The sequence below is a fragment of the Corvus hawaiiensis genome, chromosome 9 (genome assembly GCF_020740725.1).
Source record: "Corvus hawaiiensis isolate bCorHaw1 chromosome 9, bCorHaw1.pri.cur, whole genome shotgun sequence".
Lineage (NCBI taxonomy): Eukaryota > Metazoa > Chordata > Aves > Passeriformes > Corvidae > Corvus > Corvus hawaiiensis.
In genome coordinates this window covers 14068684-14096555 of record NC_063221.1, presented here as the reverse complement: position 1 = coordinate 14096555, position 27872 = coordinate 14068684, and the positions used below count along the sequence as shown (strand labels likewise).

General features: G+C 36.6%; 3 protein-coding genes across 8 annotated transcripts in view; 1 reads left to right on the top strand and 2 right to left on the bottom strand.

Annotated features, from left to right (window-relative positions):
- The window catches only part of TRMT13 (tRNA methyltransferase 13 homolog), a 7001-nt gene extending 2017 nt beyond the window's left edge, over nt 1–4984 (top strand). Inside the window, exons 6-11 of one of the 2 annotated variants that reach the window (XM_048313740.1) lie at nt 249–355; nt 762–815; nt 1087–1159; nt 1900–1974; nt 2863–3277; nt 3586–4984. In XM_048313740.1, the coding sequence (XP_048169697.1) occupies nt 249–355; nt 762–815; nt 1087–1159; nt 1900–1974; nt 2863–3277; nt 3586–3781 (920 nt within the window). In that variant the 3' untranslated portion in view covers nt 3782–4984. Of the gene's footprint in view, nt 1–248; nt 356–647; nt 816–1086; nt 1160–1899; nt 1975–2862; nt 3278–3585 lie in introns of both variants that reach the window. The other variant, XM_048313739.1, reaches the window with a different exon arrangement.
- Nucleotides 2174–15473, bottom strand: LRRC39 (leucine rich repeat containing 39). 5 transcript variants are annotated; one of them, XM_048313748.1, is made up of 12 exons: nt 15385–15473; nt 15063–15164; nt 14541–14595; nt 13920–13965; nt 11569–11756; nt 10590–10704; nt 9087–9243; nt 8392–8528; nt 6825–6970; nt 6300–6452; nt 5125–5264; nt 2174–4125 (listed from the first exon to the last, which is right to left on the bottom strand). In XM_048313748.1, exons 5-12 carry the CDS (start codon nt 11691–11693, stop codon nt 4064–4066), a joined length of 1035 nt encoding a protein of 344 aa, XP_048169705.1. In that variant the 5' UTR covers nt 11694–11756; nt 13920–13965; nt 14541–14595; nt 15063–15164; nt 15385–15473; the 3' UTR covers nt 2174–4063. The 5 variants fall into 5 exon arrangements, with proteins under 5 accessions (XP_048169705.1, XP_048169706.1, XP_048169703.1 ...); XM_048313749.1 differs by having other exon boundaries at nt 10599–10704; XM_048313746.1 differs by having other exon boundaries at nt 2174–5264; nt 11569–11804.
- Nucleotides 15203–27872, bottom strand: DBT (dihydrolipoamide branched chain transacylase E2). The gene is made up of 11 exons (XM_048313738.1): nt 27770–27872; nt 23602–23725; nt 23354–23429; nt 22271–22452; nt 21787–21914; nt 20808–21051; nt 19864–20030; nt 19071–19148; nt 17964–18155; nt 17730–17801; nt 15203–16890 (listed from the first exon to the last, which is right to left on the bottom strand). The coding sequence occupies exons 1-11, from the start codon at nt 27818–27820 to the stop codon at nt 16723–16725; spliced, it is 1482 nt and encodes a 493-aa protein (XP_048169695.1). The 5' UTR covers nt 27821–27872; the 3' UTR covers nt 15203–16722.

Genomic DNA, 27872 nt, shown 5'->3' with positions numbered 1-27872 from the left:
TTGAAAGAATGATGAAACACCAATCCTGTGTTCCCTTCCTTTTGTTTTTCTTTTTTTTCCACACTCTGATATCACTACAGTTAACAATACAGCTCTGTTATAAACATACGATAATAGATTTATGCTCCCAACAGACTGTTTTGTTAGTGCTACAAATTGAGTTCATATCACAGTTGTAATGTGTGTTACAAACTAGCAACTCTTGGAAACTGGAAAGCTATACCTAAAAGTTTTGCATTTGCCTACAGGCCTGGAACTTTATCTTAAGGAACAAATACTGTCCCACCAGGCTTTACAAGAAGCCTTAAATGACCCAAAGAATGGGGAATCTGCTTTCAAACACCTGAAACAACAGGTTTGGTCTGATTTACTCATAACTATAGAGGGGTTTGAATGTGAAATTGTGCTGCTGCAAATTTGAGTGACTAGGTGCATTGCGCCCATTGCTTCCTGCAGAGGAAATCTGATATGATAAAACAAAACACACATCCTCTGTACACACATCATCTTTTCCCTAATCCCTTACTGAAAGGAAGGCTTAAAAAAGTCTTCTGCAGTTTGTTGAAGGAATTATTTTTTCTGTAAGGCATTACAATACACAGTGTAAATACTTGCTTGGTTCACAAATAATCTTTTGATGTTTGTAGGCTTCTATTTTAGGTAACATGGAAAAATTGCATTTACTTGGTCCAGGAAGGTGTTTTGTTGAGTTTGGAGCTGGGCGAGGAAAGCTGTCTCATTGGGTTGATGTTGCCTTACAGAATGTTGAAAGTGTTCAGTTTTTGCTTGTGGAAAGGGCAACCACAAGATTCAAGGTAAGAGGATATTGTCACATTAGTAAAGTATAGTTTTTAAACCATTGCCATTGAAGCTGTTAGTATTTATTTTTTGTCCTCAATAAATTTAAATTTTACAAGTTACATGTTCCGTACTTCACCAATAGCAAATTTATTAGAAAAAAATCCTGGTGTTTAATGTTGGAAAGTCACTTGACTTGACAGGGAAAAAGTCTGACATTAACACCTGGAGAAAAATTATAATTATTTGTGGCCACTCCTACTTAATGATCTTGTCCTGTTTAAATAGGTGGATGGAAAACATAAAAGGAGAGATTCTATATTTGAGAGACTTCAAGTAGACATTCAGCACTTATGTTTAAGTAAGTTCCTTCTTGGCCTTTGTCATTCTGAAATAGAGGCTTATTTTTAAATTTCAGATACTGGGGTTCCAAGCACTTTGTATGTAGCACACTTAAATATACTTGTATTTGAAGATTATTCTCAGTGGTTGCTTGGACATGTTGATGCTGTGTGTATACACATATATACACACAGGCATGTGTAAATATACATAGATGCATACATATATATTAAATGGAGTTTTAAAGTTTTCTGCTTTTTATACACTCATGGGACATCATTACAGATGAGAAGTAGCAAAACAAATACATTTTAAAAGTTTTTTAGCCCTTGCAGGAATAAACATGTTTGCATTGTTTGTTCTATGTGTAGAATTAAGCAAGTCATACACCATCAATGATACAGAATTTGTGGAGGCACCTGTCAGCAGGAGATGCATCAATGTCGTATTTACCTTTCATAGGCCGTGTAGAAAGGCTGAAGTGGTTAAATATGCTTCCCAGCCTCAGCATCCTATTCTTTTAATTTGTCTTAACAAAAGACTCTTTCCTTTGAATAGCTTATAACTGAATGTACCAATCATTTTTAGTAGTGTACCATGTACATGAAAAATACATGTACCATGTATTTTTAGTAGTGGCAAACATTTATTTCTAAGTGCACTGAAATTGTATTTTTAAAAAAAAAAAAACATACAGGTGCTGGGGTAGTTGTGGACTGGATGGGGGTTTTGTTGGTTGTTTTTTTTTTTCCCCTCCAGATAAGGTACCTATTTTGGAGAAGAAAAAACTACCAGTGGTAGGAATTGGGAAGCATTTGTGTGGTGCTGCAACAGGTATGAATTACAGATGTAGGAACTACAGAAAGTCAGGATACTAAACCTTACGCTCTGGACTGATCTTCCAAACTGTCCTTTTAAGCTGTTCTTGCCCTCTAACCCTTTGTTGGTGAATACAGTAATTAAATTCTAAATATCTGTCAACTCCAGTGGAATAGTAAAAGGATCATAGATGTAAGGATACTTTAGGCAGAAGTGAAGCTTTTTTTGGCTTTAATAGATTAGAACGGAGAATAGTGTGTGGGTCATGCATTTGAGAGTACTTTTTTAGCACAGTTGCCTCTTCTTTGAAATATTTTTCTTTCTAAATTTTTATTGGCTGTCTGAATATGTATCCCAAACACAAACAGGATTGTGTTTCTGTCCTGAAAACTTTAAACAAATACAGTTTTTTTAATGTTAAATGGTTACTACATAGAGAAAGAGATAAATATGACACCTTTATAGGTATGTGACAAAGATGACACAGTTAAGCATTTAAGAAGTACATGTGGATATTAAATAGATGGTGTCCTAGATATCAAACTTCTAGAGCAAATACTTGTGTGTTTTACAGGGATGATATTCTCCTACAGTATGCCAATTTTTTAACCAAACTATTTTAAACTCACTTGTGCAGAACAAATATTCAGAGGATAAGCCCTTAGAAGCTCTAAAAGGTCTCACAATATTAATTTAGCATTTAGGGTTTTAATGTTTTCAAAGCATGTTTGTAATTTTTAGTTATCATTGAACTTGCTTTTTGGCTTAATTTGTGATCTATAATTTTATTTTTCTTTGTGGGAAGCATTCCCACATTCCCAACCATGATACAGCCTGTATAAATAATGGCATGGTGTTTATGGATATTTTTTGGTGGGGGGGGATGTACTTGTTCATTCCCAGATCTTGCTTTGAGATGCTTGGTTGAAAGTTACACCACTTGCTGTGATGGGGGAGATGAAGAGCCTGCACCAAAACGCTCCAGGGCTGCTCAGACAGAGGTGGCTCCTCAGAGATCTGCTGGTAATGAAAGCACCACAGAGGACCATAAGCCTGTAGCTGGAATTGTTATTGCTCTGTGTTGCCATCACAAGTGTGACTGGACACATTATGTGGGCAGAGAGTTCTTTAAATCAGTAGGACTGGGACCAGTGGAATTTCATTATTTTCAGAGAATGAGTAGTTGGGCCACTTGTGGTATGCGAGAAACCACAAGCAAAGCTTCTACAAGTGAAGACAGTGAAGATCAAACTGATGACACAGAAGAACATGAGCAAACACTCAGCAGGACAGAAAGTGGTTCAGATACTTTACAAGGGTATGTATTTTTGGTTTTCCTAGCAAATGGACTCTAGCAGAAAAGCTGTGTCTAGTGGCACATTAAATTGTTTTGGGTCCTCAAATGGACGCATTTTGCAGAACCATTTAATTACTAAACTTATGGAAATACTTTAAAAATACAATTTTCATGAACATACATTTCAAAATATTTCACCAGTCATGCTTGCCTGACTGAAATGAACTTAGAGTGATTTCAGTAGTTTTTCTAAGCTTAACTACTAATGTTAATTAACAAAACTATTTCCTGACAGCTGTTCATTCTTTCCTTCCTTTCTCTGAAACTAGGATACTGAGTGCTGAGGAACGAAAGGAGATCGGCTGCCTCTGTAAACGGCTGATTGATCATGGCCGGATTGAGTATTTACAACAACAAGGATACAAGGCTGCACTACAGTATTACACAGAGTCTGCTGTGTCCTTGGAGAATGTGCTGTTGACAGCTGTCCCAAGTCCTTCTTTGATACCAGAGCCAACTATATGACAGAAAATAGATTTGGAATTGGCAGGGGAAAAAACAAACCCTATGAAACTCATCTGGACTTTTTTAAAAAGCTAATTCATTTCTTACAAAAAAACCCTTTTGTCATCTTTCCTGTACCCTGGAAAAGGTCTTATATTTTTCAGTTTCACTGGGAATTACAAATATGCAAACCAGTTCACATCAGTGGAAATATAAAATCCCTAAGAATATTTGAAACCTGTTGTAGCCTCTTCGCTGTGAAGAATTGTACTTGATATTTTCTTCCATTCACAGTTACATTCTTTATTCATTTGGATTCATGACAGGAGGAGAACCAGAAGAACCAGAAGAACTTTCCAGATTTGCTGAAAGACAATAGGTTAAACTAAGAGAAGTTAACATATTTTATTTTCACTTTGAAGTTCAGAATAGCTTTGTATTTCCTCTTAAAATGCTTAAGTAGACCTAAGTACTTTCATCAGCCTGTGCTGCTAAGGAATCTAGTCAAGAAGAAAACTTATGTCTAAAGTGTCATCGTGGTATAATTTTGTAATGAAATATAGATAAGAAAAAAGTTGGCTTAGTGTTCTAAATCAAGAGCATTTCAATCATTTTTTAAGCATTCACAAAACACAGAATGAAGATCACAGAGAACATTTTATATCTGCAGTGAAGTGCTCTCTGCAAAATACAGCTGCCACCTGAACATCTGTTCCAAAGTGCTTATTTGGGTCTCTTAACTGCAACATTTAAGCTGTTACTTTGGAAACTATGAATAGCAAATATTTGTCATGTTTTAGAAGTGGGATGAAACTGTGGGGGTATTTTGTTTAAGTGACTTTATTTTGTGTCAGGGAAAGCAAGCTGTGACAAACATCTGTTTATCAGGTATTGATAGTTCATTGCTAAAAGACATATGTTGGGAAAATAGGCATTTCTCCCTTAATCCTCCTCTGGAAGTACCATCTGAACAACGTCCAAAAATAGGAAAAGTTGAGCTTCATGAATTAAAGGGTGCTAGAAGACCTTCACTATGTAAACTGATTATTTCGCAAATACAAAAGACAGTCATCAGCTTCTAGTTATTCATGGTATAGATAACTCGGGCACATTTATTCCAATGCTCCATGGTTCCAGTATGTTCCTATGCTGTTTGTGGTGAAGACCTACTGTGCCAACTCCTGTTAGAAGTGCCCCTGCCCTCAGTAAAAGCCTGTTTACAGATTTTTTTGAAAAAGCTACTCATTTATTAAGAGGATTATTCATGTTTCATTTCTATATATATCCTAGATTTTATTTATCCAGTTCATTCCTCTCTTCCTCACTGTATTGTGGAGAGATCAGAATTAATAAAAAAGCCTTGCCTGTTTTCTTGAGTGACTCCTGAATATACATGTGCATGAAGTCAATGCCAAACATTTCCTGTTGCTCCTCCTCATCTGTGTTCTCACATGGAGGGAGTGTTACCTCTAGCTCCAGTGGGTTGTCTCTGAAGTTGACAAATCTAGGAATTCACCAGAAAAGGTTACTCTTGCAGTAAGTTTTGTCCAGAGAAAAGAACTCTTTTGAAACTGAATTAAGATTTCTCAAGCACTATTTTTAGCAAAATGAAATTAAACTTTTGTTATACTAAACTCACTACTCTATCAATAGTATTAAATAAACTAAGAAGATGCTATCTAACAGTAGCTGATTGTGGTGACAAAAAACATTGTGGTCCTCATAATTTTCCATCAGTTTTTGACCCCATTGTCAGGTGTATTGAGCTTTCACAAGCAGGTGAGTGGATGAGAACAGTGCAAATGCCTCCGCCCAGCTTTGCAAGGCAGGAGCCAGTCTTGTCTCTCTTTATTCTTGGTCCATCCTTGGGCCTATGTTTGTATATATTTAGTTAAGGAGGTGCTTCCAAAAGAGCTGAGAACAGGAACTGTCTTACTGGTTAGGCATGATTTATGCAGACTAACATTGTTTCTCTAAAATGGCCAACATCCAGCAATCCAAATGAAAATGCAAACAACAGGAAAGTTTCTGTCATGGTATACTGAGGAGTAGTTCAAATTCTACCAATTAAGAATTTACATTATTTTTTATTTTTCATATCAAGTACAGGACATGTCCCTAAACCTAATCTTTTTTTTTTTAAATTCTGAATGCTTGATTTCTCAATAGCAAAATTCTACTTTTTGTCACTTTTACGCCTGCCATGTATTTTTCTGCAAGCTTTTGCCTTTAGAGAGTGATATAAAAGGGCAATTATAGGGGGAGGGCTATGAAATGAGAAAATGTGTTTTAGTTTACTTTTTCATGTGAGACTGTAGCTATCATAATTAACTTCTTATTACTAAGTTTCACTACACTTGCTTGACTAAATCCTTAATTGTTGTTAATCTGTGTAATTATGCTGATTTATTGTGTCCATCTCTACAACTGTGGTAGTGTCTTTTCCTCTCCCTTAGTATCACTATGATACACAACTCAAGAGAGGCTTTGAAAAATATTTTCTAGTATTTTCATTTGTATTTCTATTGCTTTTTCTTACCTCAGATTTGTCATGTCCTTCATACAAGCTGGAATATCCTTAAGTTTGTTGTTGCTAAGAACAAGAGTACTAAGATTTTTCATATTACCAATGGTTTCTGGTAAAGAGTTTATTTCATTCCTTTGGAGCCATAAAGTGTGGAGGTTCTCCATTCTGAAAAATAGGTATTTGTGCAATAAATCAAGATTTAGAAAATAGATCATATCCATTATTACCATAAAATAATTAATTTTTCAGTCACATAAAGGACTCATAAGGCAGCAATTATCAAAGGAAGCCCCATATCCAAGATAATCACCTAATCCCTGTTCAAAAATATCATTGACAGTAAATATTTAACCTTATAGTTGATACTGAATTTATTGTTAATTGAATGGATTATTTCAGCTCATCCAAAACATCACACTAGGGCTGATAAAATCTTGAGTGAGGTTAACATAAAAATTACCTATTGAAGTAGTATTTATTAATTAGAATTTCAATGCAGTGGAATTGTGACCAAGATGAGCTTTGAGCTTTACTTACCTGTCAATTGCATCAGGGAGCTCCTGGAGTTTGTTTCCCCCCATATCTAACCATTCCAGATTTGGCATGTTGAGAAGAGCTGAAGGGATGGTAGTAAACTGATTCATGCACAGATCTATGTGTGAAAGCTTCTTTAAATCACTGAGCTGAAAAGAAGGGGAGATTTAATCCAACTTTGTGTAGCTGTTGCAGCAGTACAGCAGTGCTCTAATAACGTTGAGAAACATTAAAACACATTCTGAAGCCAGTAAACACAGAAGGGTTTTGAGTTACAATAGCTGATAGTACCTAACAATAAGGTACCTTGTAAGTTTTGCCTGGAGGGTAGGTAGGTTTGGGACTTTACCTCCCACCCAGTAGTGAGTGCTCTAACTGCTGACTACAATGCAGCTATGCCCCAAGCCTCAAGAAAAAGAATTTTAAAGACAGCACTGTCCTTAGTATTTCATACTCCATGCAATATGCCATTTTCATTAGTCAAATATTCAGATTTTTATGTATCAAATTGCATGGACTGTATTTTAGAGTAAATCTTGACACCTTCCATGCTGTAGGTCTACTACTCTGGCAAGACATTCTAAAAATGCAACATAGCATCTAAGTGCTTTGGTGAATCGTGCCTTCAGGTGCTTTTGCGATGTTCAAGTGATGTTTTATGGCAGATCTGGTCCAACTGTTTAAACACTGAATGCCACTCAAGTGCACATAACCAGAGCTTCACAGTGTTCACATTGCTGCAGTCTCCATAGGACAGAACCACAGATTTTCTACATTACCCCATGCAACCTGTATCCACATAGATTTTGTAAATTCTGGATTTTGGCTAATAGTGTATATTTCCATTTGAAGATTCTGTGTTGGCTATGGCTGTTTGAACTCACTCAATTTTGCAAGGCACTGACTGCTGTCAACTATTGCCACAACTCGCCTTTTAAATAAATTAAAACAAGCAAATATGGTTACATACTTGTCATCTCTATCTAAGAGACTAATAGTTACAGATGCAGGTCTCTCACATTTAGGTGAGTTCAAATTAAAGTTCCATAGTAGGCGAGTAGTTGTCTTTAGTCTCCCATAATTGTTTTCAGCATTTGAGAACAACACTTGTTCAACTCTGCACAGACAACTGTATAAATCACACAACCCCTTTTCAGAGCTGGCTATTCTGGTAAACATGCTTACAGTTGTGCCCCAGCATATGGTACCAATTTATACTCTCAAAAGGGAACTTCTCTGTGCTAAGGCATCAGACTCTTAGTGGGGTAAATCAGTGAAGATAACCGGCCTAAACAAATTGATACGGCCTGTATCACTGCCCTCCCAGCACTGCCAAGTCATTTATCTGGCCGAAATAAAGACTGGCTCCTTCAGCTACTCAGGTATGTGCTTCTCATGTGGCTTCAATTTGACCAGTCATAGAAAGATTGTTCACATCAGTGTTTCTGGGTAGTACTGTGCAATCACAGTAACACAGCAAATCTGAAATCAGAAGTGCAATGTGTAATGATAATTGGCTTTGTATAAATTCAAAATATGCATTAAACAAAACTAAACAGTCTGTCAAAACCTGAGGAGGAAGATCACAGATACTTCTGTTGACAGCCAGTTCCAGTCTTTCCAGACTGATGCAGTTACTTATTTCCTTAGGAACAGATTTTATTCTGTTGTAGCTGAGAAGCAGCTCTTGGAGATTGGTCAGCTGGCCTGTAGAGAGCACAAATGAAAAATGTACACGTTTATTCTATTTGAGGCACAGCATTACTTGTTTAGTCTTATCCTTTTACTGTTATATAAATGCTCTGTGTTCTCACAAAACAAAACAAAACAAAAATCACCAAACTGCAAAGAGTAGCACTTCAGGACTCTTTAGTACAGAACTGAACTGTAGTTAAGTGCTTCAAGGAAAAACCCAAATCCAAAAAATTATGACTAGGCTACTCATGCTGTGGATTCAGAACATGAAGTCTGTTTTTCAATATCACTTTGCTAGCTGCATTATGATGTCTAGTCCCTGCTGTGCAAACAGGCTCTTCTTCTGTCATGGGGAGCTTTCATAGAGAAATGTCTCTTCCATCCAGCCCCATTTTTAGTTTAAAGGGAATCTATGGTTTGGAGATCTCTATCTCACTGTCCCATTTAAATAATCTGTTTTCTTACTACCCAGTAGGATTATGAGACCAGCAAAGGGCACAAAAATGGCACATTTGTGCAAGACCAATTTTCTTAGAAAAGCAGCTTAAAATAAAAGAAAGCACAGCTCACCAATTTCTTTAGGTACACTTTCAATTGAATTCCGGGATAGATCCAGAACAACAAGACTGTGAAATCTTCCAATAAACTGAGGAATTTTCTGCAAACTAGTTCTGTGAAGCTGCCATTCCTGGAGATGGATTAGTTTCAATAAGCATGAAGGTAATGTCTACAACAAGAAATATGAACCGGAAGAAATTCAACTTAGTATGCAGAAAGAATACAGGCTGAGGCAGAAGTTTTGCTTGAAACACTAACAGTCTGTCCTTCTTCTTAAGCTATACTGTAACATGTGGGTTACAAAATGAATCCTGGGAACTGTTTTCTAAAATATGCTAAGAATAGCAAGCATAATTGATATGATTTTAATATCATACATATTAGGATATGGTTTATATTTTATAAAGGTTTACATCAATATATTAGGAAAATGTTCTTCCTCCAGCGGGTGGTTGGGCACTGGAACAGGCTCCCCAGGGAAGTGGTCACAGCCCCAACCCTGACAGAGTTCAGGAAATGTTTGGACAATGCTCTCAGGCACAGGGTGTGACTCTTGGAGATGGTGCTGTGCTGGGCCAGGAGTTGGACTCTGTGAACTCAGCATGTTCCATGATTCCATGATCCTGAAGTGAACACGAATGTGGGTTGTCATTCTGATCACAGATTTAACCTGCCTACTTTTGGCTTCCAGGATTTAAATACCTGCACTTCTGTCATCGACAAGTTTCAGGCTTGTTTTTGTTTCTTTCTTCCTTTTCTTAAAAAAATTCAATATAACTGAAGATGAAACTGCTCTAAATGGATTTTTGCACATAAAGGGAGATCTAAATTCTATTCCTGTTCTGTCAATAAAAACAGTGAGCAGCTGAGAGCAGAAGAGCTGAGAGATAATAAAACTACAATGTCTGTATGCAAAGAGTTCTGAACAAGGACCACTGGCCTGCAGACCAGCAGAGTTTGGCTGGGTCTGGCTGTCATGTTCTCACTGGCCTCAACACAGACTAATTCTCATCACTTTCTAGGAGCTTGGCTGTGTGTTTCTGCATGGCTCAGAGCACTGGTGACCTTCACTCTGCCAGAATTAACAGCAGATTACCTCTGTGCATGAGAAACAACAATAACAGTGTTCTGGGGATCTACAGGCTCATTTTCACTCTTAGATAGAGAAAATAAACAATAAGAAATATTTTCATGCACCCAAATACGGAGGGGGGTTTTCACCTTGATACATTTCAGTAGTTCTGGTGTGTGAATGTTAAATGAGAATTTACATAATAAAAATCATAATTTGCCGTGTAAATAATTTCTAATTCAGAAAAGCCTTTTGGGCTTTGTTTTTACAGAGTAATGCTTAATATTCAGGACTAAAAAACACCCAGCTTGCTTTTACACTCACAACAGTGTGTCCCAATTCACTGTTAGCAAAGCACAGTGAGCAGTTAATAGAACAAAAATAGTACCACTGTAAGTGTAAAGTTGTAAATAGTAGTTTTCTAATGCATCAGTCATTCCTACCAACACTACCTTCCATTCTTCTTCCTCTATCCTTAAAATTGCTCTTCCACCTTCATTAATAACTTTTTCTTTGAGCTTTGCTAAAGCAGCTCTCTCCTCCCAGACAAGCAGTAGCCTACAAGGGAAAGAAGATCTGCCAGTGGTGCCACAATGAATACAGCCAATAAATAATATCCTATTTGCTGGAAATAAAAGAGACAATTGCCTTACTGTCAAATAACACTAATTATATCTGGATGTTAATATACTACCAGTTGGAGAGAAGACAAACACTTAATGTTCAGCTGAGGTAATTTATAGGAATTCTATTTACAGTTCTTCAAATTTACATTCAGGAAGAGGACATAATTCACTTTCAACATGTTGCAGGAGGGCCACAGAATATAAAGTCATGTGGAATTAAGTTCCAAACCACATTTTGAAGCAGTCTCCTAAAATGAAAGCCTTCCATTCCACCATATATAAGTGCAACAAAATAAGGTCAATCAGCTTCTTTTAGCTTGATTTCCAAAGGGAACTTAAGCAAGAATTCCAACAACAAAGCAATTATCTTTCTTTCTGCTTGTGTTCTCCAGTAACTTTTGAATTTGTTGTTCCATTTCAAACACATCTGATTAATTAGGAGTTCCAAAAATAGAATGCTAAATTTCTTCAAATTTCATAAAATTGCTGGCAATTTTTTGACCAAGCAACCCTGCTAATAACTGTTAATAACTCAATGGAGAAGAAAGCATAACAAATCTTCACTGGTTAGAATATCTACACAGCAGAGGATTTTAGTATCTGACTTCAGGGCATTTAGTCTACATACTAATATTTTTATCATAGACACTAGATAAATTCTAATCACTGGGAATCCTGCAGGAGTAACAACTAAAGAATCAGAGTCTGGATGAGTTTGAAGAAACCAATTACAGTCTTCTGAAATGTAACATATGGTCTAGCTTTTCACATACTTAAAGATCTACAATTCACCTACCTTCCTGCAGACCTCTGCCTGAATTCCTTTTCTTTCTGTAATTCTTCATTTATCTTGTGTATTCTCACTTCCCAGAGTGTCTTCACAGCAGTGAATGTTCCCAGGCAAACTGCAGTTTCAGCCATGATCCTTTACATGTTCAGATTCAGTTGCAGGAATCTGACTGAATTTCAGGCTCAATGCACCACCTCATGTATCAGTTACCAGATGGGGACAGTGATGTGAAAACTAAAATACTGCAATACCCACTTCATTATGTTATTAAATTAATGTAAAGAACTGACAGGATTTTATTGACTGCTTTCTCTTTATAAAAATAGATAATTGCACCTAGATAAATTTTATTATAATAAGAAATGGTATTTTTTGCAGTCTCTGCATTCTTATCAGTGAACAACTGCTTCTCTCAGTTCCTTCCAATGGTAGGCTATGCATTGACCTTAATAATTATTAAATGCAGATTTGAGTACTCATTCCCATCCCAGGAAGAAATTAAGCTGTTACCTGCAATCTAAGGCAGTTAAATTCTGATAGCTGCATTCTGGCACCTACCTGATATAAATACTTGCAGCTACAGGAGTTTTGCACTTTATAAGAACTGAACTGTTCTTGGAAATTAATTAGTATACTTTATTTGCATTCATTTTCTTCATAGCTTAACTCATTACATTGTATTTTATAGTTAGTAATGCATTACCTTTAGGAAAAGGCTTTTAAATTCTTCTGATTTCTCTTTGAATGTTTGTGTAGCCCTACTGGGTGTCAGAACTCACATTTAAAATTAAATTCAGTCTAAACTTTTAAAGTTATCTATCCTTTAGTGAGATAATTAATACATATTGTCCTGAAGAGCAGCAAAATAGGATACTCACTCATCCTAATCAGTGCATACCTCTAAAAATCATTGTTGTTTTCATTACTGGAGCCAAGACACTGATACTCGGATAAGCTTGCAGGGCTTAAACTTCATGCCAGCAGCAGTGTACTCTGAACATTGATGATTGGAATGTTCCCTTTCTAACTTTTTACTGATACTTGTAGGGGCAAGTAAGAAAAATATCTTACATATGCTTCAAACTAAAAAAGTAAGGATAATTTTCTTCCCAACAAGCAGGTAGGTGACAACAAAAGAGGAATTTCATGTCTTTTCATACATGTATTTCCCTACAATAATTGCTGCAGGTCTGTCTTTTCGAACCAATCTTTTCTTTTATATTTTTTCTGTTATAATTCTGTATGGCCTGGATAAGCCACAATTGCTTGGTGACCATTTTTGTGTTCAAACTGTCAGTCATTCTATTTTATGTTTACGACATCTTTTGCTAACATACTTATTTGTAAAGCCTGATTATACTGAAATCAAGTTAAAATCTGTAAGCAAATAATACGTAAAATGTCAGGATTCCTTCCTCTTGCAAAAACAGCATAAAAATCAAATTATAAATCTTGAATAAAGAAGAATGTGGTCTAATACATTAATATTTATTATTCTTAGCTGTTCTCTGTTTGGTAGGGAAAAATGGCAGGATTTGAGAAGTGACACAAATGGCAACCCCAGCGTGGCACAGTGCAGTCTGGCCTTTGGGTTCCTACAGAGGAATTGGATTTTTTTCCTGTAAAGAGAGGACTGTATCCTCTTTCCCTCCCCCACATAAATGTGATCACATTTACTAATTTGAAGGATTAACTTCTCTTTCAATGGTCATCAGAGTAACTACCCTTCCCCATCCCCATCCCAATATGCAACAGTAATGCTATGTATGCATGAGGTTTTTTTGCTCCAGTTAGTGGTTACTATTCAAACTGCATGATTTTTTCAAGGTTAAATTTCTACTGAGATCAAGTGATTAACTAATCTATAATTTCTTGTTGCTTAGAGACACTTTTTGAACTACAAGCCTTTTTAGGTAGAAAACTAGAAATATTTTTATACAAATTGTGCAGAAAAGAGACATTTGTTAATAGTTGTACTACTAAACCCAGTGTCATACTATACAGTCAAACCAATATTTATTTCCAGTAAAGCTTACTCTGGGCAACTCTCTTTTGCTGTGGAAAGTGTACTATTCAACAAGTACTGCCTTAGAACCATGAAATACCAAAGGGCCTAAGTATATGACTATTTTCAGGAGTATTTCATGATATAACATGACTACCATCAAAAAGTTCTTGTTCTTAGATCTTATTATTTGTCAGGAAAATAAAACCATAATAATCATGCCATCACAGCCAACAATTCAGAAGTGAATTCCCAAATATGGCTGTAAAACAGCTGCAAATTCACTCCCAAGTAATCAGATCTCCCAAAAACTTCACCTCCAAGCATCAGAAAGAGTTTAACAACAACTTACCTCAATTATTTGGTGTGTTCAAGGATTTTCTGTGATTCATTGCTTTCTGGACAAGAGCAGAGATAAATTATGAATCTTGTCTGTATTACCAAACCCATTTAAAACCCTCACTCAGACTCCAATGCAATGTCAGTCTAGTTCTAATTTTAACCTATGCTGAGAATAGAAGGCATCACATGAGGCACTTTTGCAACCCCCCCAAGCATTTACCACTGTTAAAGTCTTCCCAGTTTGCAGAGTGTGACTGGGCTCCCCTAAACTAGACTCCCTTTAACAGAAGTTTAAAAATTGTGAACAAGTAGAACAAAGGAGTACTTGTTATACTACACAATGAGTTTGTTTTGAATTAAAAATTATAATTAAAAATAAAAAAGGTTAGTATTGAGTTAAAAACAGCTGCTTTCTTTAGTAATGCTTCTCTGCAAGGTAACTGAGCTTCAAAGTGCTATTAAACAGCAACATTGACTAAATAAACTAGAAAAAGTATTACATCAGTAAGTATTTCACTCATTACTTTTGCCCATGCTGAAGAATTCTCTTGCTGAAGAATTTAGTGCAAATTATCAAAGTCCAGACAGAAAAATAATCTTTATCGGGATGTGCAGAGGGGTTATTACTCACCCCTTTTCATGCTTCCTCATGAAACATATTTAACATTCTATTTCTTCAAATAGCCCTTGGAGAAGATAAAAGGAGAACAAGTCTGTCAGAATCTTTTCCTTCAATCAAATGGAAAGAGAGACAACAATAATCACAGGTGACTATTTAAGGCAGAAGCCATAAAACTGGATAGTTCTAACCAACTGCACTGGAGTATAAAATGTGAAGAAGATGAAATTTTAAAAGTAACATCAATTTGGTTATAACTCTACCACACAGAACTTTATAACAAAAAAAACCCTGACCCTCTCCAGTCCACCACAAACTAAATACATGAACACCAATACCTACTTAGAAAGACACTAAGTACTTTAGCTTTCAATCCACTCCTTGTGTAAGTGAAATTATTCTGTCTTAAATATCTCAAAGTAATTTTATTGCTTTCTTTCATACACTTATATTTCCTCAATTTATTTTCTCAATGGTCATCAGATTAAAAAATATCCTAAGCCTTTATCCTAAGCCCTTACCACAACAACATACTTGTAGGAAAGTAGATATTAGGCTGTGTTCTTCTGGTAGCCTTGAGCACAGTATGTTCTTTAAAGCTAGAAGAAAGAGTTTGAGTCACCTGTACAGGATTGCCTGCATAAAATTCACAAATAAAAACAATATTACTACAATTCTTTGTGGCTTTATATTTTTTATTAGGAATAAATAAATCTGATAAAAATGAAATAGGTGATAAGCATGATATATTAGTCAAACTTTGCAAGAAATGACCTTTATATAAAGACCCTTATACCACAATAGAAATATTAATAGCACCTTACATGGATGCTCCACACTCCCCCTCCTACATTACCAGCTTTCCTCTTATTCAGTCTCAGCATCATGGATAGCAGGGATTCCACCTCTGGCAGCCTGTCTCAAATCTTCACAGCTAAATGCAATAGACAACTTTGGTCTACAATTTTGGAGAATGCTCCTGTTTTTGATACATCTAAAAAAAGGAGAAAATGTCCATTTTGTGCATTACAAATTCATTTTTAAGGCTATGTAACTGTCTTTTCTTGTGTCTGTGTGAAACTTATGTGTCTAGAAGGTATTTACATCCAACAGTTTTCTTCATATCTCCCACTAAATCACCAGCGGAATCCTCATGATCTGTTAAGTTACCTTAAAGCCACATAACAGTTTCCTGTTCTAAAGGCATTAACTTGAACCTATTCATTATGTGCCTTGTATCTGAGTTTAAGAGTCCTTATCTCACACAGTATTTTTAATGTCCATTCTTTGTTGAATCTGATAAATCCGTCAAATTCTAGTATCTGAATATCGATAACACAATGCAAGCTTGTAGATCACGATCAGCTTACTGTCAGGCTTACCTAATGACAAAATAATAAAACAAGATCCTTCTTTTTTTATTTTGTTTTCTCTTTCTTGTTTGGTTTTAACAGACAGATGCTTTCTATAAGAAATAAAAATAACTGGAAAGCATTAAGGACTGAAACTACTTTCAGCCTGTAAAAATACAGGATATTCTAGAGAGTATTAAGGCCTTGATAGTTATCAATCAGTGTTGTCAGTAAGCATTTGAATAAATATGGCCTCTTCATTTATAGTTTGATAAAGAGTACCTGAGCAAGTACTTGCCAGGAAAAAGTGGACTAGCAACAGACTTAAGAGGTTTACTCAATTAAACAACAAAAAGCTCTCTGAACATCTTATGGCAGAAGCATTAAAGGCATTTTATTTGTACATGATTTTTGCATAATCCCTTTTGGGAATTCAGATATTATTTGTTAAAATAAATTTACGTGTCCAAAATGGAAGAACTATGAGTATGCCCCTCCAGAATTCCCCTTCAGATTATAAATACTGCAGGTGTAGAGCAGTGGCACTCAGTCACACCAGCCTGACAATCATTCTTACTACAAAAGGCAAAATAAAGACATTCCACCACCATATTCAGAAGCTGTGACCTATTTAGTTTGACAGTTTGCTGTAGAAGAAATTACAGCAATACTAATTAAAAGAAGTAACAACTAACTGAGACTGGTATCAGCTGTTGAGAACTTTTAACCACGTAACATTACTATATAATGCACGTAGCAAAGGGCACATGTTAGCAGAGACAGCTTTTCTAGCTATTCAGTCTAATCCACAGTTTAAAGGCATATTCTAGCCATGATTTCCTTTATTTAAGGTCCAGCAGCATCGAAGCAGGGTTCTCCAAGTAAGATTTCCACAAGTTAGAAAACCGGGCCATTGTAGCTCCGTCAATGATGCGATGATCAGCTGACCAACTCACATTCATTATTTGTGCTTTAAATACTTCACCTTTCCCATTAAAACGAGGAAGAACCTAAAAATCAGAGGAAGGACAAAACCAGAAATAATAGATACTTCCATTAGCAAATCTGTATTTTTTTTGTTCTTGTTAATTTGTTCATCTAAATTTAAACATTTTGCTGAATTAGATAGACAGCAGTAGCACCACACTAAAACCCAAGACCTTTCCATTACTGTTTGTGCTGTAGACTAGAATATATTGCAAGCCTGCATAATAAACAGTCATAGTCCTTTTCCACCACAATGGAAATACTGAAATAGTAACAGCCTTTCCTGACTCAAAAGTTTCCTCCTGAATAGTTTATTGCACTGTTAGTTCTCAACATGTTTGTTTCTTTAAAGCATCTCTAAAAAGATGCTCAGAGGAAGCACATAGAAGAAGTAATTTCAGTTAGTACTAATTTCATTTCCAGCATTGAGCTCAAATGTCTACATTAAAGACTTAAAGCCTGAAATTCAGAAAATATAAAACGGCCTTCACATTCAAAATTCTGTATGGATTCAGCTATCTGGCTCATGAAATTAAACTTCATTTTCGGAATACTTCTTAAGCTTTTTCCCTGATGATAGCAAAATTGCTATTGCCATGCTGGTAAACTTGTAAAACTATATTTAGATTGTTTCTTAGTAACTAGCAGGCTAAACACAGATGTGAGTGAAATATAACAGGATTCTAGAAAATTAATATAAAACTTTGGCGTAAGAGACTTCTAATTAAACATTTAAACGTCTAAAAACACCACAAACTTTTCAACCATGAGTTATGCAGTTTCTCTGCAACAAAGAGAGACTCCATGTTCCATTTTCATGACCTTAGCTAACATTCACATCACTGAGATAAAGTTAATATACCTGTATCTTTCCCAGTGCTCCAATAGCTACTTCAGGAGGTAGTATCACTGGTTTGGCATAAGTGCCACCAATCTAGAAAAGGAAAAGGTGGGGATATTATTTAACAGTTGTTTTTAAAGCAGATTGCCTTTTGAATTATTTGCTACAGGTTTTGTTCTCTGCATATTAAACTTCAGTAAAGTTTGCATTTCAGAAGCAGATTTCAGATGTAGCTCTCATTTTTCCTGTACTTACTGTGCCAATATTTGAAAGGGTGAATGTTCCCCCAGTGAGGTCACTTGTTCCCAGTTGGCCTGCAGAGCCCAAGGACTGTAGGCGATTCAATTCCACAGCAATGTCAAACACACTGCAGACTTGAACATTTTTCACGTTTGGGACAATTAAACCTTGCTCTGTGTCCATTGCAACTCCAATGTTGTGTGAAGCCTGCAACAAGTGTCATTAACCAGATATTAATATAAACTGTCAACACAAAATGTATCTTACATAAAAAGACACTTAAATGACATTTTTCTTATTTATCTTTTTAACCTGAAAGTGCTGTATTTAGTAAGCAACTCCTGCATACAACTCTGAGGAGAGAAAATGATGTAGTTTTTTTAATATTAGCCTCACATCTGCAAACTGTAAATTGATGCTAACAGTTTCACCTTCAGAGAATACAAAGTCCTGGAATCAATTTCACACTGAAAACATCGCACTTTAGGATGATCATATGTGTAACAAAACATGCATAGCAGATTTTAAAGAGAACACTAAAATTACAAAAAAAAAAAAGAAACGGAGTTGCTTTTCATTTGTTGGAAGGAATATAAGGATTCTGAGAGCTATTTATAAAACAGCACAAAAAGAGTTTGTACTTCAAGGAGCAAGTACACATAACTTAAGAAAATAGATATTTGCTGCCCGGAAGTATCAATCCAGCAGCTTGTATGAAAATGCTGTAACTTTTATCAAGACTGTACTTTAATATATAAGGGTTGAGTGTTGGAATAGTAGAATCACTGTGCTATTACTTAAAAATTGTTGTATTAGATTTGAAATGTTCTCATTTTAAAAGCTTGGCCTATATTCAGGCGAAAAATAGGAAATCAACATATCAGTATGCATTTTTGAGGCAAGTCTGAATAACAAAGTGACTCTTATCTAACAAACTGAAACTATCTACTGAAACAAGACCAATAATAAATCAAATCTAGATCTCAAAATCTGAGCACACAAATTATTTTCCTGCACAACACCATAATTTTGGTTCTTATAATTAGCTCAGGCTTCTGAAAAGCCCCTGTTAGACATTACTGTACACTTTCTGCTCACAACGTTTATCCATAGTTTACAAACCTTATATGTGACATTTTGACAGTTCTCATCCAAAGAAGTGTTAAGAATGGGATACTGCAACAATCCCAGAGAGGCTGCCTGGTTAAATAAAACAAAAGGAAACGAAATAAGAGGTTTATATTTTATAACCAGAGAGCTCCATGGGAAAGAAGTAATGGTAGGAGAAAATTTAGATTAATAACAATATGGAACGAGTGTTTAGGTAGCACTCGGAGTGCAACAGCATTATGAGAAATTTCAGACTAAGCTGTGCATTCACTGCACAGCTTAGGCAGCACATCAGCCTTCAGCGAGGCCAACAGTTGGAAATGGAACCATGGCAACTAAATGAGTGCAACTGCCTGCTCTTCTGAACAATAGAAGGGACAACAGTGAGAGATCTAAGGGATTCATTAGCAATACAAAGATTATAAAAATAACATCAACAACAAAGGTGATGCATTTCATATGAGGTTCATTTTAAAGGAGCTCAAAAAATACAGACAATTTCAAAAATTTGTTTTGTGCGATGCAAACACCTAGTGATGCTTACCTCCATATTAAATGATGCTGAAGGCACTCTACCCTTTCCCATTAATATTTTTAAAAATTTCAATTATATTGCATAACCCTAGCTGCAATTCCAACTGTAAATTGGTAAGTGGCTCAATAAACAAAAAACAAGTTTAAAGTTTTCTTGTGATCTGCCATAACTCAGATGATAGAGAGGTGCTCCAAACTTACAACAATCATTGAACAGATTTTGGCAAAACCTGTGTAAGTACTCCCTGCAGGGCTCTGCTGCATGCCTCACCTTTATGAAGAAAGGCATAAAGGAAAGCTTAACTCCACGGAGTTCAGCTAGAGGTTTCAACTCTTCTCGCAGCTGAACAAGTTGAGTCAAATCAATCTCATCACAATAACCAAAGTGGGGAATCTTCAGGGCTGCACTCATAGTCTTTACCATGGCCTTCTGAAAACCTGGAAAATATTCATTGTCTTCTTAAACCAACAAAAGGAGCTTCTGTGAAGTTATGGTGAAATTTCATCTGTTTCCATTAAACAAATTACACAGCTTACAAAAACCAAACTAAAGCCAAACCATAACCAGAAAAGAACAGGGTAAACAGCACTTACTGAGTTATTCAGTTCACAGAACTCAATTTTGATGACTGTAACATTTCAGACTATATTACTACATCTCTCTCCTATGTATGCATGAATGTGAAATCATAATATGATAATCTGCATTTCTCTTTCCAGCCTCTCCCAATAAACATTGCTTGAAAGGCAAGCAAAAAACCTTAATCTTCCCCTTTTAATGTGATTTTTTGTTACTTTAGTGTCTTTTATGGCACTGTTCTCCTGAACAAGTGTGAATACTGTTCACATAATAGTGCAGTATGCTATTATCAAGCACTGATAAACCCTTAAATTCGCTGCACTTTGCCATTATCATTGCATAATGATCCCTACCATGACAAATCCATGTTTCAGAATTCCTACCTGTTTCAGCATACATTTGAAGAATGACCAAATGCAATTTGCAGCCCAACTCCTTCCAACCAAAACATCAACAAATATTTCGTAAAATAATTTCAGTGGAGATGCTTCTTATAGAGAATGTTTTCCTAAACGCTCACTTGCATAACACTAACATGAAACACTCCCATCAAAAAGAATCAGCTTTTCACAGAGCAACATTTACTGGTAGCCTACTGTGACCATGGTCTCAAGACTCTGTATTTCATGATTTACCTGTTACAGGTTCAGTTTTATCTTTTCCTGAAAATGCAATGGGTCTGGAAACAGGTACAGGGATTTTCCGTGCTTTGTCCTTTGGAGCAGCTGGCACAGTCTCTGTTTTTCGCAGAGGTGGGACAATTTCAGCCTTCGGTGATGGAGGCAGAATAGCTCCTGTTTGTTTGGCCAAGTAGTTGAGTATATCTTCTTTAAGGATTCTGTTATCTTTCCCTGTCCCAACAACTTCACTCAATTTAATCTGAAAAGTACATAACAAGCTGTGACACTTTAGTTTCACAGCACTATAAAAATATCTTATATTGTGAGCTAAGGTTAAAATTGCTCCCATTTCTGATCCAACATATCTGCAGTTTTCTTTCCCTTTCTATAATTTACTAGGTATTCAACATTGTTCAAATCATCCAAAAGTCCCACTAGTCCCACTATGTTTGATTGCATACTTCAAGGAGGAACTGAAAATACTATTAACCTCTTAATTACCTCACAGGATCAATAGTGAAGTATTCATTTGAGTTAATTCTCTCCTAAAAATGCATCATAAGCTTTCAAAACCAATGGAACATTCATAGGGAAAAAAAGGCATTAGAAAAGCATGTAAAACATCACTTAGTATATCCTCTGCTCTAATACAAATCTAAAAAACAAAACAAGGTTGTTTTGGTTTTTTTTTCCCCTCCTTCTTTCTCTGCAGAGATTCTCAGGAATCTCCTCTGACAGTTTCTTATTTTTATTCTAAAAACGTCTTCTCAATCTTCAGCCTAAAGCTTCCTAGCTGTGTTTTAAGCCCAGTAATTCTTTTTCTATCCACCGTAATCATCAGAAAGCACAATCCTCTTCATTTCTACAACAGTTTTCATACATGTAAAATGTATTTGAAAACAAGTGTTTCATCTAGATCAGTGTTCTTCTAGACAGTCAAACTGCCATATAAAAGCTGGGTAAAATGCAGCAGGACCTTATTCAGCAAACCTACATTGTTCTCCATGGCCAGGCGACGAACTGCAGGGGTTGCTAATGTTTTGTGACCTTTTATTTCTTGGTGAGTGTGCTCTTCATGAGACATAGGAGGTGTTTCAACAACATCTTCTTCTGGAGAAACACCTGCAAACAAAAAGAAAGTAACTAACTTTACTACATTATAAGCATTTGTTAAATTCCCACCTCAACCATTCTGTGATTCTGTGACAGCTGAAGTTTTTACTATTTACTTTGAGTTAATATGGACGGGAACACAGTTTGTTAAAGGCTGCTGCTTAAGCTAAATATGCAATAGGAAATGTCTAGGAGATTTTAAACTCTAATAAAATATTGCAACTTTCTCTATTTAAATTCCTTGAGTTTATAAAGGGAAAAAAATCTTTTAAGATTTTCAGGAGGAAAAAGTAAGCTTCTCTGTCACTGACTGTTTTATGGCAACAAACATAAAATATTCAAGAAAAAAAAATGGCTTACAGTACCTTTTGAAGCATCAATTTCAATGTCCACTAGTGGTTTTCCAACAAAAGCAATATCATCTATGCTGTAATGGAGTTTTCTAATGATGCCATCGTAACGACTGGTGATAGTAACAGAGGCTTTATCGCTCTGTACCTCACAGATGCTGTCAAACTGAGACACACTGTCACCCTCCTTTATGTACCTAGGAGGCAACACACAGCCTACTGTGAAACACAGTCAGTGTAAAAATCTGTTCTGTGTATTCCTTTGCCAAGTTCAGTAATATACATCCCCACAACATGGAAATGCATTCCAGATGAGAAGACAAATTCTACATACTGGATGTGTCGGCTATATGCATTTTGCCTGACTGCTGCAGAACCCTTTGTTGGGTGAAATGACACAATGATTATGAATATCATTATACACATACTACATCTACTTTAGTAAAGCAGAGTTTTCCTGTCAGATTATAAAGCATCTAAAAATAAGAATGAGCCCAGCTTAATCTGAATGCAAGGAAGTTCTTAGTTTCAAATTGTCAGAAGTACACGATCAGTTTCAAGAAAGAGATGGATAGTGGGGAACACTGTCTTCCATGCAAAGAGAGGTATTTGTGCAAAGAACAAGGCCTTTCAGCACTGCCTTCATTCACTGTGCACATTGATTTTGTTTAATCCATTAATCGCTGGCTTTCTACAAACAATTTAAAAGTTCAAATCTTTTACTAAAAGCAATAGAGAAGGGTTATAGGATAAAATTATGTGGACTCTCCAGACTAGTCATTTGTTTCTAAAGCTCAGTCTAAGTAAACATAATGAAAGACAGGTCTCCTGAACTTAAAAAACATTAATCACTGAAGGAAAATCCTATATACAGGTGCATCCCACTCCTTCCACTTTTTCCACTCACAAATATACCAGACTGCAAATGAACAAAATGTGAAGCTCCGTATGTACAAGGTTTTAAAATGTGGAAAATGAAACCAGAACAACTTCACTAGTAACCCAGGAAATGTTCTCAGATAATGAATTGATAATATAACTAAAGCTGCTAAACTACCTGCTGATTTCTTAGTGGATTTCCAGAAAAGCAGAGCTTACCATTCTTTTACAGTCACCTCTGTAATTCCTTCCCCAATGTCAGAAAGCTTAAACTGGACAATTTGGCCACATGAAACTTGAAACAGAGAATAAGAAAATACAGCATGTTTAACATTAAATACAAGATATCAGGCAGAAAAATCTGAATTCATCAGAAATAGTCTACACACCAGCCATATGCAAACCTCTAACATAACACTCATAAAATAGCAAATTAAAATGAATTATTTTATTATGAAAAGGATTACCAGCAGATGTTCTGAATAATCGCTGTTGATGACTAAACTTGAGGGCAGATTTGTCAAACACGCACACATATTTTGATTTTATAAAGCGAATGCTGCTGCATGATCTAATGCGATGAGTGCAAACCTGGGGAGAAAAGTCTCAAGGGTTAATACAATGGACTGAGGATGCAGAGCTCATTTAACATTCCTGATGTAACATCAATACTGAAATCGTTTCATTCTAGTCTATATAAGAGAAGTTCTTACCGAAACACAATGATGCTGAATACATTCTTGAATATACAATAACCCTTACATTAGCAAAAGCTTTGCAGTTCTTTAACTTCTTTCACTAACACAACACATGGGGAGATCAAAGTCACAGTGACATAACTGATTAACAAAAATCATGACAGGATTTGGTGAGTGATTCACTGCTATTGTTTCTCTCAGGAATTAGCTTAATCAGGACAGGCACACAAAAAGCACACATACTATCAAGTACATCAGCCATCTGAAATATTCCTATCCAGGATGAATGCTGGAAGATTTTCCTAGACTGCAGGGAAAACCAGCATATTTTTCTTCATCAGCTCTAATTCCCATCAGAGGTTGATCAGAAGTACTAATCAGAAAGGAAATTCACACCAGAGGGCACAGGGAGTTGCCCTTTCGTTTTTGTTCCTATATAGGAGGCAATAATTTCCAAGTAAACATCATTCCAAATTAGCTTCAAAGATATTTTGTAAGAACTGGGCATGAGATGGTTTCCTTTTATGGTTACAATTATATTTATCCAGAAATCAATTTAAAACAGTCTACAGAATTTTCTGAAAGATTCTTCAGACAAAACTTTAAGCTGTAATCAGTCATGATTGTGAACAAAAGCAAAGCTGGTAGCGCTTGCATTGACATAAACAGGTATTTTATTAATCTCAACACAAGTTAGTTTAGATCTGTTCTTGTCTAGTAAAATTTATTAAATTTAATGTAATTCTGGTGTTATATTGTATTAAAAGTGCTGTAAAAGTTATAAAAATAACAGTCTCTCTGTAGATACTATCTCTAACTTACTCAGAGATACGAAAAAAATTCAGGTGCTACAATGTACCTCAAGTAGCTCAAAACTGTAAAATTTAGAAATTATCTTCTTAGAGGAGCCAGAAAACAGCACACCTGCATGGGAAAGTTCATTTTAACTTCTTGTTTAAAAAATCCTTTCAGTAACTACAGAGCATATGAAACTTCCTGTTTCCCCCCCCACACCCCAAACTGTTCAACTATTTGCTACCACATTTCACTCTTTAAAAAGTACATTATTCAGCAGGCCATACAATTCTGAACCGACAATGTACTCATTTTCTGTATTATTTCACCTAGTACTGCAAGTTATATTTAATATCACCTTTCTTTAAGGAACAAACATTTATACAACACAATCCATCATAACGGACACATCAAAGTTGTATCATATGAGTTATCTTTCAGTTGCCTGCTACTAAGATCATACCTACTGATTTAAAATGAGTATTTTTCTACTTCCTATAACAAGCAAACACAAAATTTTTCCATTGGTCCTCCAAACAACTTTCCATATTCAACAATCAGGTAACATGGCAATTTTAAGCTATGAAAAGTCATATTTTAGGAATACATTTAAAGTTCTCCTTAAATTACAGAACTGGTATATAACATACCTCTTCACAATCCTATTTTCTCCTATTTTTAATTCTGCTTTCTTCCCACTTGAAGGGTACATGTTTACATAAAAATGTTACTGAAAAAACTGTTCAACTAGACCTTTTTGTCACAAACTTGCAAAAACCCTCTTTTCTCTTTATATGACCCTAAATGAAAAACATTCAGTATTTACCTGTGAAGATGATCACAAGGAGCACATCAAATCTCTGAACTATTTCTAAATGTGAAGTTTCACAATGATTTCCATGTGTTTTTAACCTTTGGTTACCAATGCAGGTAGTGAATTAGTAATGTCACTGCCAAAAAAAGAGACTGGTGTTGTTACAGAAGAGTTACCATGCTGTTTCATATTATATCTGTAGGAATAATTCAAAACTACAGCAGTTTTAAAAACGGAATCTTTCTGGTTTTCAGTTTTGCACATTCTCTACCAAAAAGTTGGTGTGCTAGCATGTTAAGAGTAATAATACAGTACACAATCTCTTCACAGAACAGTGTTCCTTACTAACAAGGAAAACATGAAAATCCACTAAACAAAGAGACTGTGCTTACAATTTCAGCATTTAATCACCATAATACTGGTGTAATGCCAAATAAGGAAATAAAAACGGTACCTAAAAGACAAAATTAGCTCTAATATCCATAGCATACCCATCTACATATTCCCATGTCTGGAAAGATCTATCAATAAACCCCAAACATAACTGCTGGTACTGAGCTTGTTAATGTCACTACTATTACACTATACAGCAATTTAAAGGCAATAATGCCACAGCAAGGTAACACCTTTCCTGTGCAAGTCTTCGATGTGCAGAGTGACACTGGCAAAAAGAAACTGAGGGCCCACTCAGTCTCTTGCTGGGACTGAGGCCACACCAGCCTGGCTGACAGAGCTGTGGTTTGACCCGAGCCAACAGCGGAGCTGAGTGCACTCTGGGGGAGAACTGCCTTGCTCCTCAGGTTCAGCTCTGGTTGTTTCCTCAAAAACAAGCCAACTCTGGTTTTCTAAGTTACCACTGATCCTGAAAATGTATGCTGGCCTCAGAACAAAATATTTTTAAGCAGCCTGCAGAGAACTGATTACCTGATTGAGTAACACTAAATTTCCAAGTCAAATTGAACAGTACATGCTCACAGGCAATGACTTTGCATTAAAGGATACTGCCCTGCTGAACTCTCTTGACTTCTGTCCCATTGAGTCATTTTAATGAGCATTGCATCTGTTTTGCATACCTATTCTATATTTCCAAGTATATAGTTACCTATATACTAGAGCAACACCCCTCGTAACATGTTTTAGTCCGATGTCATCCCTTATTTAAAAACCTAGCACACGTCCCAGTGTCCTGGTAACTGCCATTTCCCTACCACTTAACACAAAGGCCCCCTGGCTCAGACTGAAAATGTGCTTGCAAGAAACACGCACTATAAACCAGCCAATTCTATAGTTCAGCATGTACTTAGATAAGGTGGATAAGATGAGCATTCTCATCAGAATCTCCCTCTGGATTTAAGAGTAGATGGTTAGAAATAAAACTAAAAAGAAAGCGTTATTTTCAGTGCTCCTAATTAGTAAAATTATTAATAAATACTTATAAATTACTAGCTTAAAACTAGATTACAAAAGTATCATTTAAAAATTCCTCATCATCATGCTTTAAAATTACAATATGAATTATTAAGAGGAAAAAATAATAGAAACTGGAACCGATCCTTAATTTTGTTTCTAAGTTTCAAAAGCTATTTCTTCTCTGACATCCCACAAAATAGGGGTGATATAATTGGAAGCCTACACTCTTCATAACAGCAAAAAGACTGTAATACAAGAAGACAGAAGGAAGCATGAACTAAATCTATGTTCATGAGATTGTAAGTATCCTAAAAGGCAACCAAGTAGATTCACTTCTTATGGTAAGGTATCTCAACTACTTTTTAAGTATCAAGGCTCCTGGGATTCAAAGAAACCCATTTCCCTTTTTTGTACGTGTAGCCACACCGTCTCCGTGCAGATGCGGTATGCAAAGGGAGGAGAAGCGGTGATGGCACAGCAACGTATAGGCAAAACAATAATGGGATGACTTAGAAATAACAGAAGAGGAGGATGTCACTGGCTTATTACAGAAAGGCACACGTTTCTTTCACAGAGAGCATGGGCAAGGGCAGGGCACTCCGGGGGCTGCGCGGGGCGGAGGGTGTCAATTGCGGGGCTCCCTGTGCAGCGCGGGGCGGGCGGTCCCAGGCACCGCCGGGGACTCGGTCACCTGCGCGGAGCACGGGGAGCGCACAGCGGGGAGGGGAGCTGAGGCGCCGCCCGCCTCCGGGCACTGCCGAGGCGGCAGGTCCGCGAGCGCGTCGTGTTTGCAGAGGCGCGGTGCTCGCTGTCTGCCCGCCGGACGGCAGCAACAGGCCACGGGGATGCCGCGCGTTATCCCTCCCCGCCCCGGCTGGCCGGGAGCGCCGCCGCCCGCGGGGCCCCCGCTCCCCTTACCAGGCGCCCCGCGGCTCGGCAGCTGCTCCTCAGCGCCGTCACGGCCGCCATCTTACCCGCGCAGAGCGGCCCCGCACACACCCCCGGCACAGCCAACCGGCGG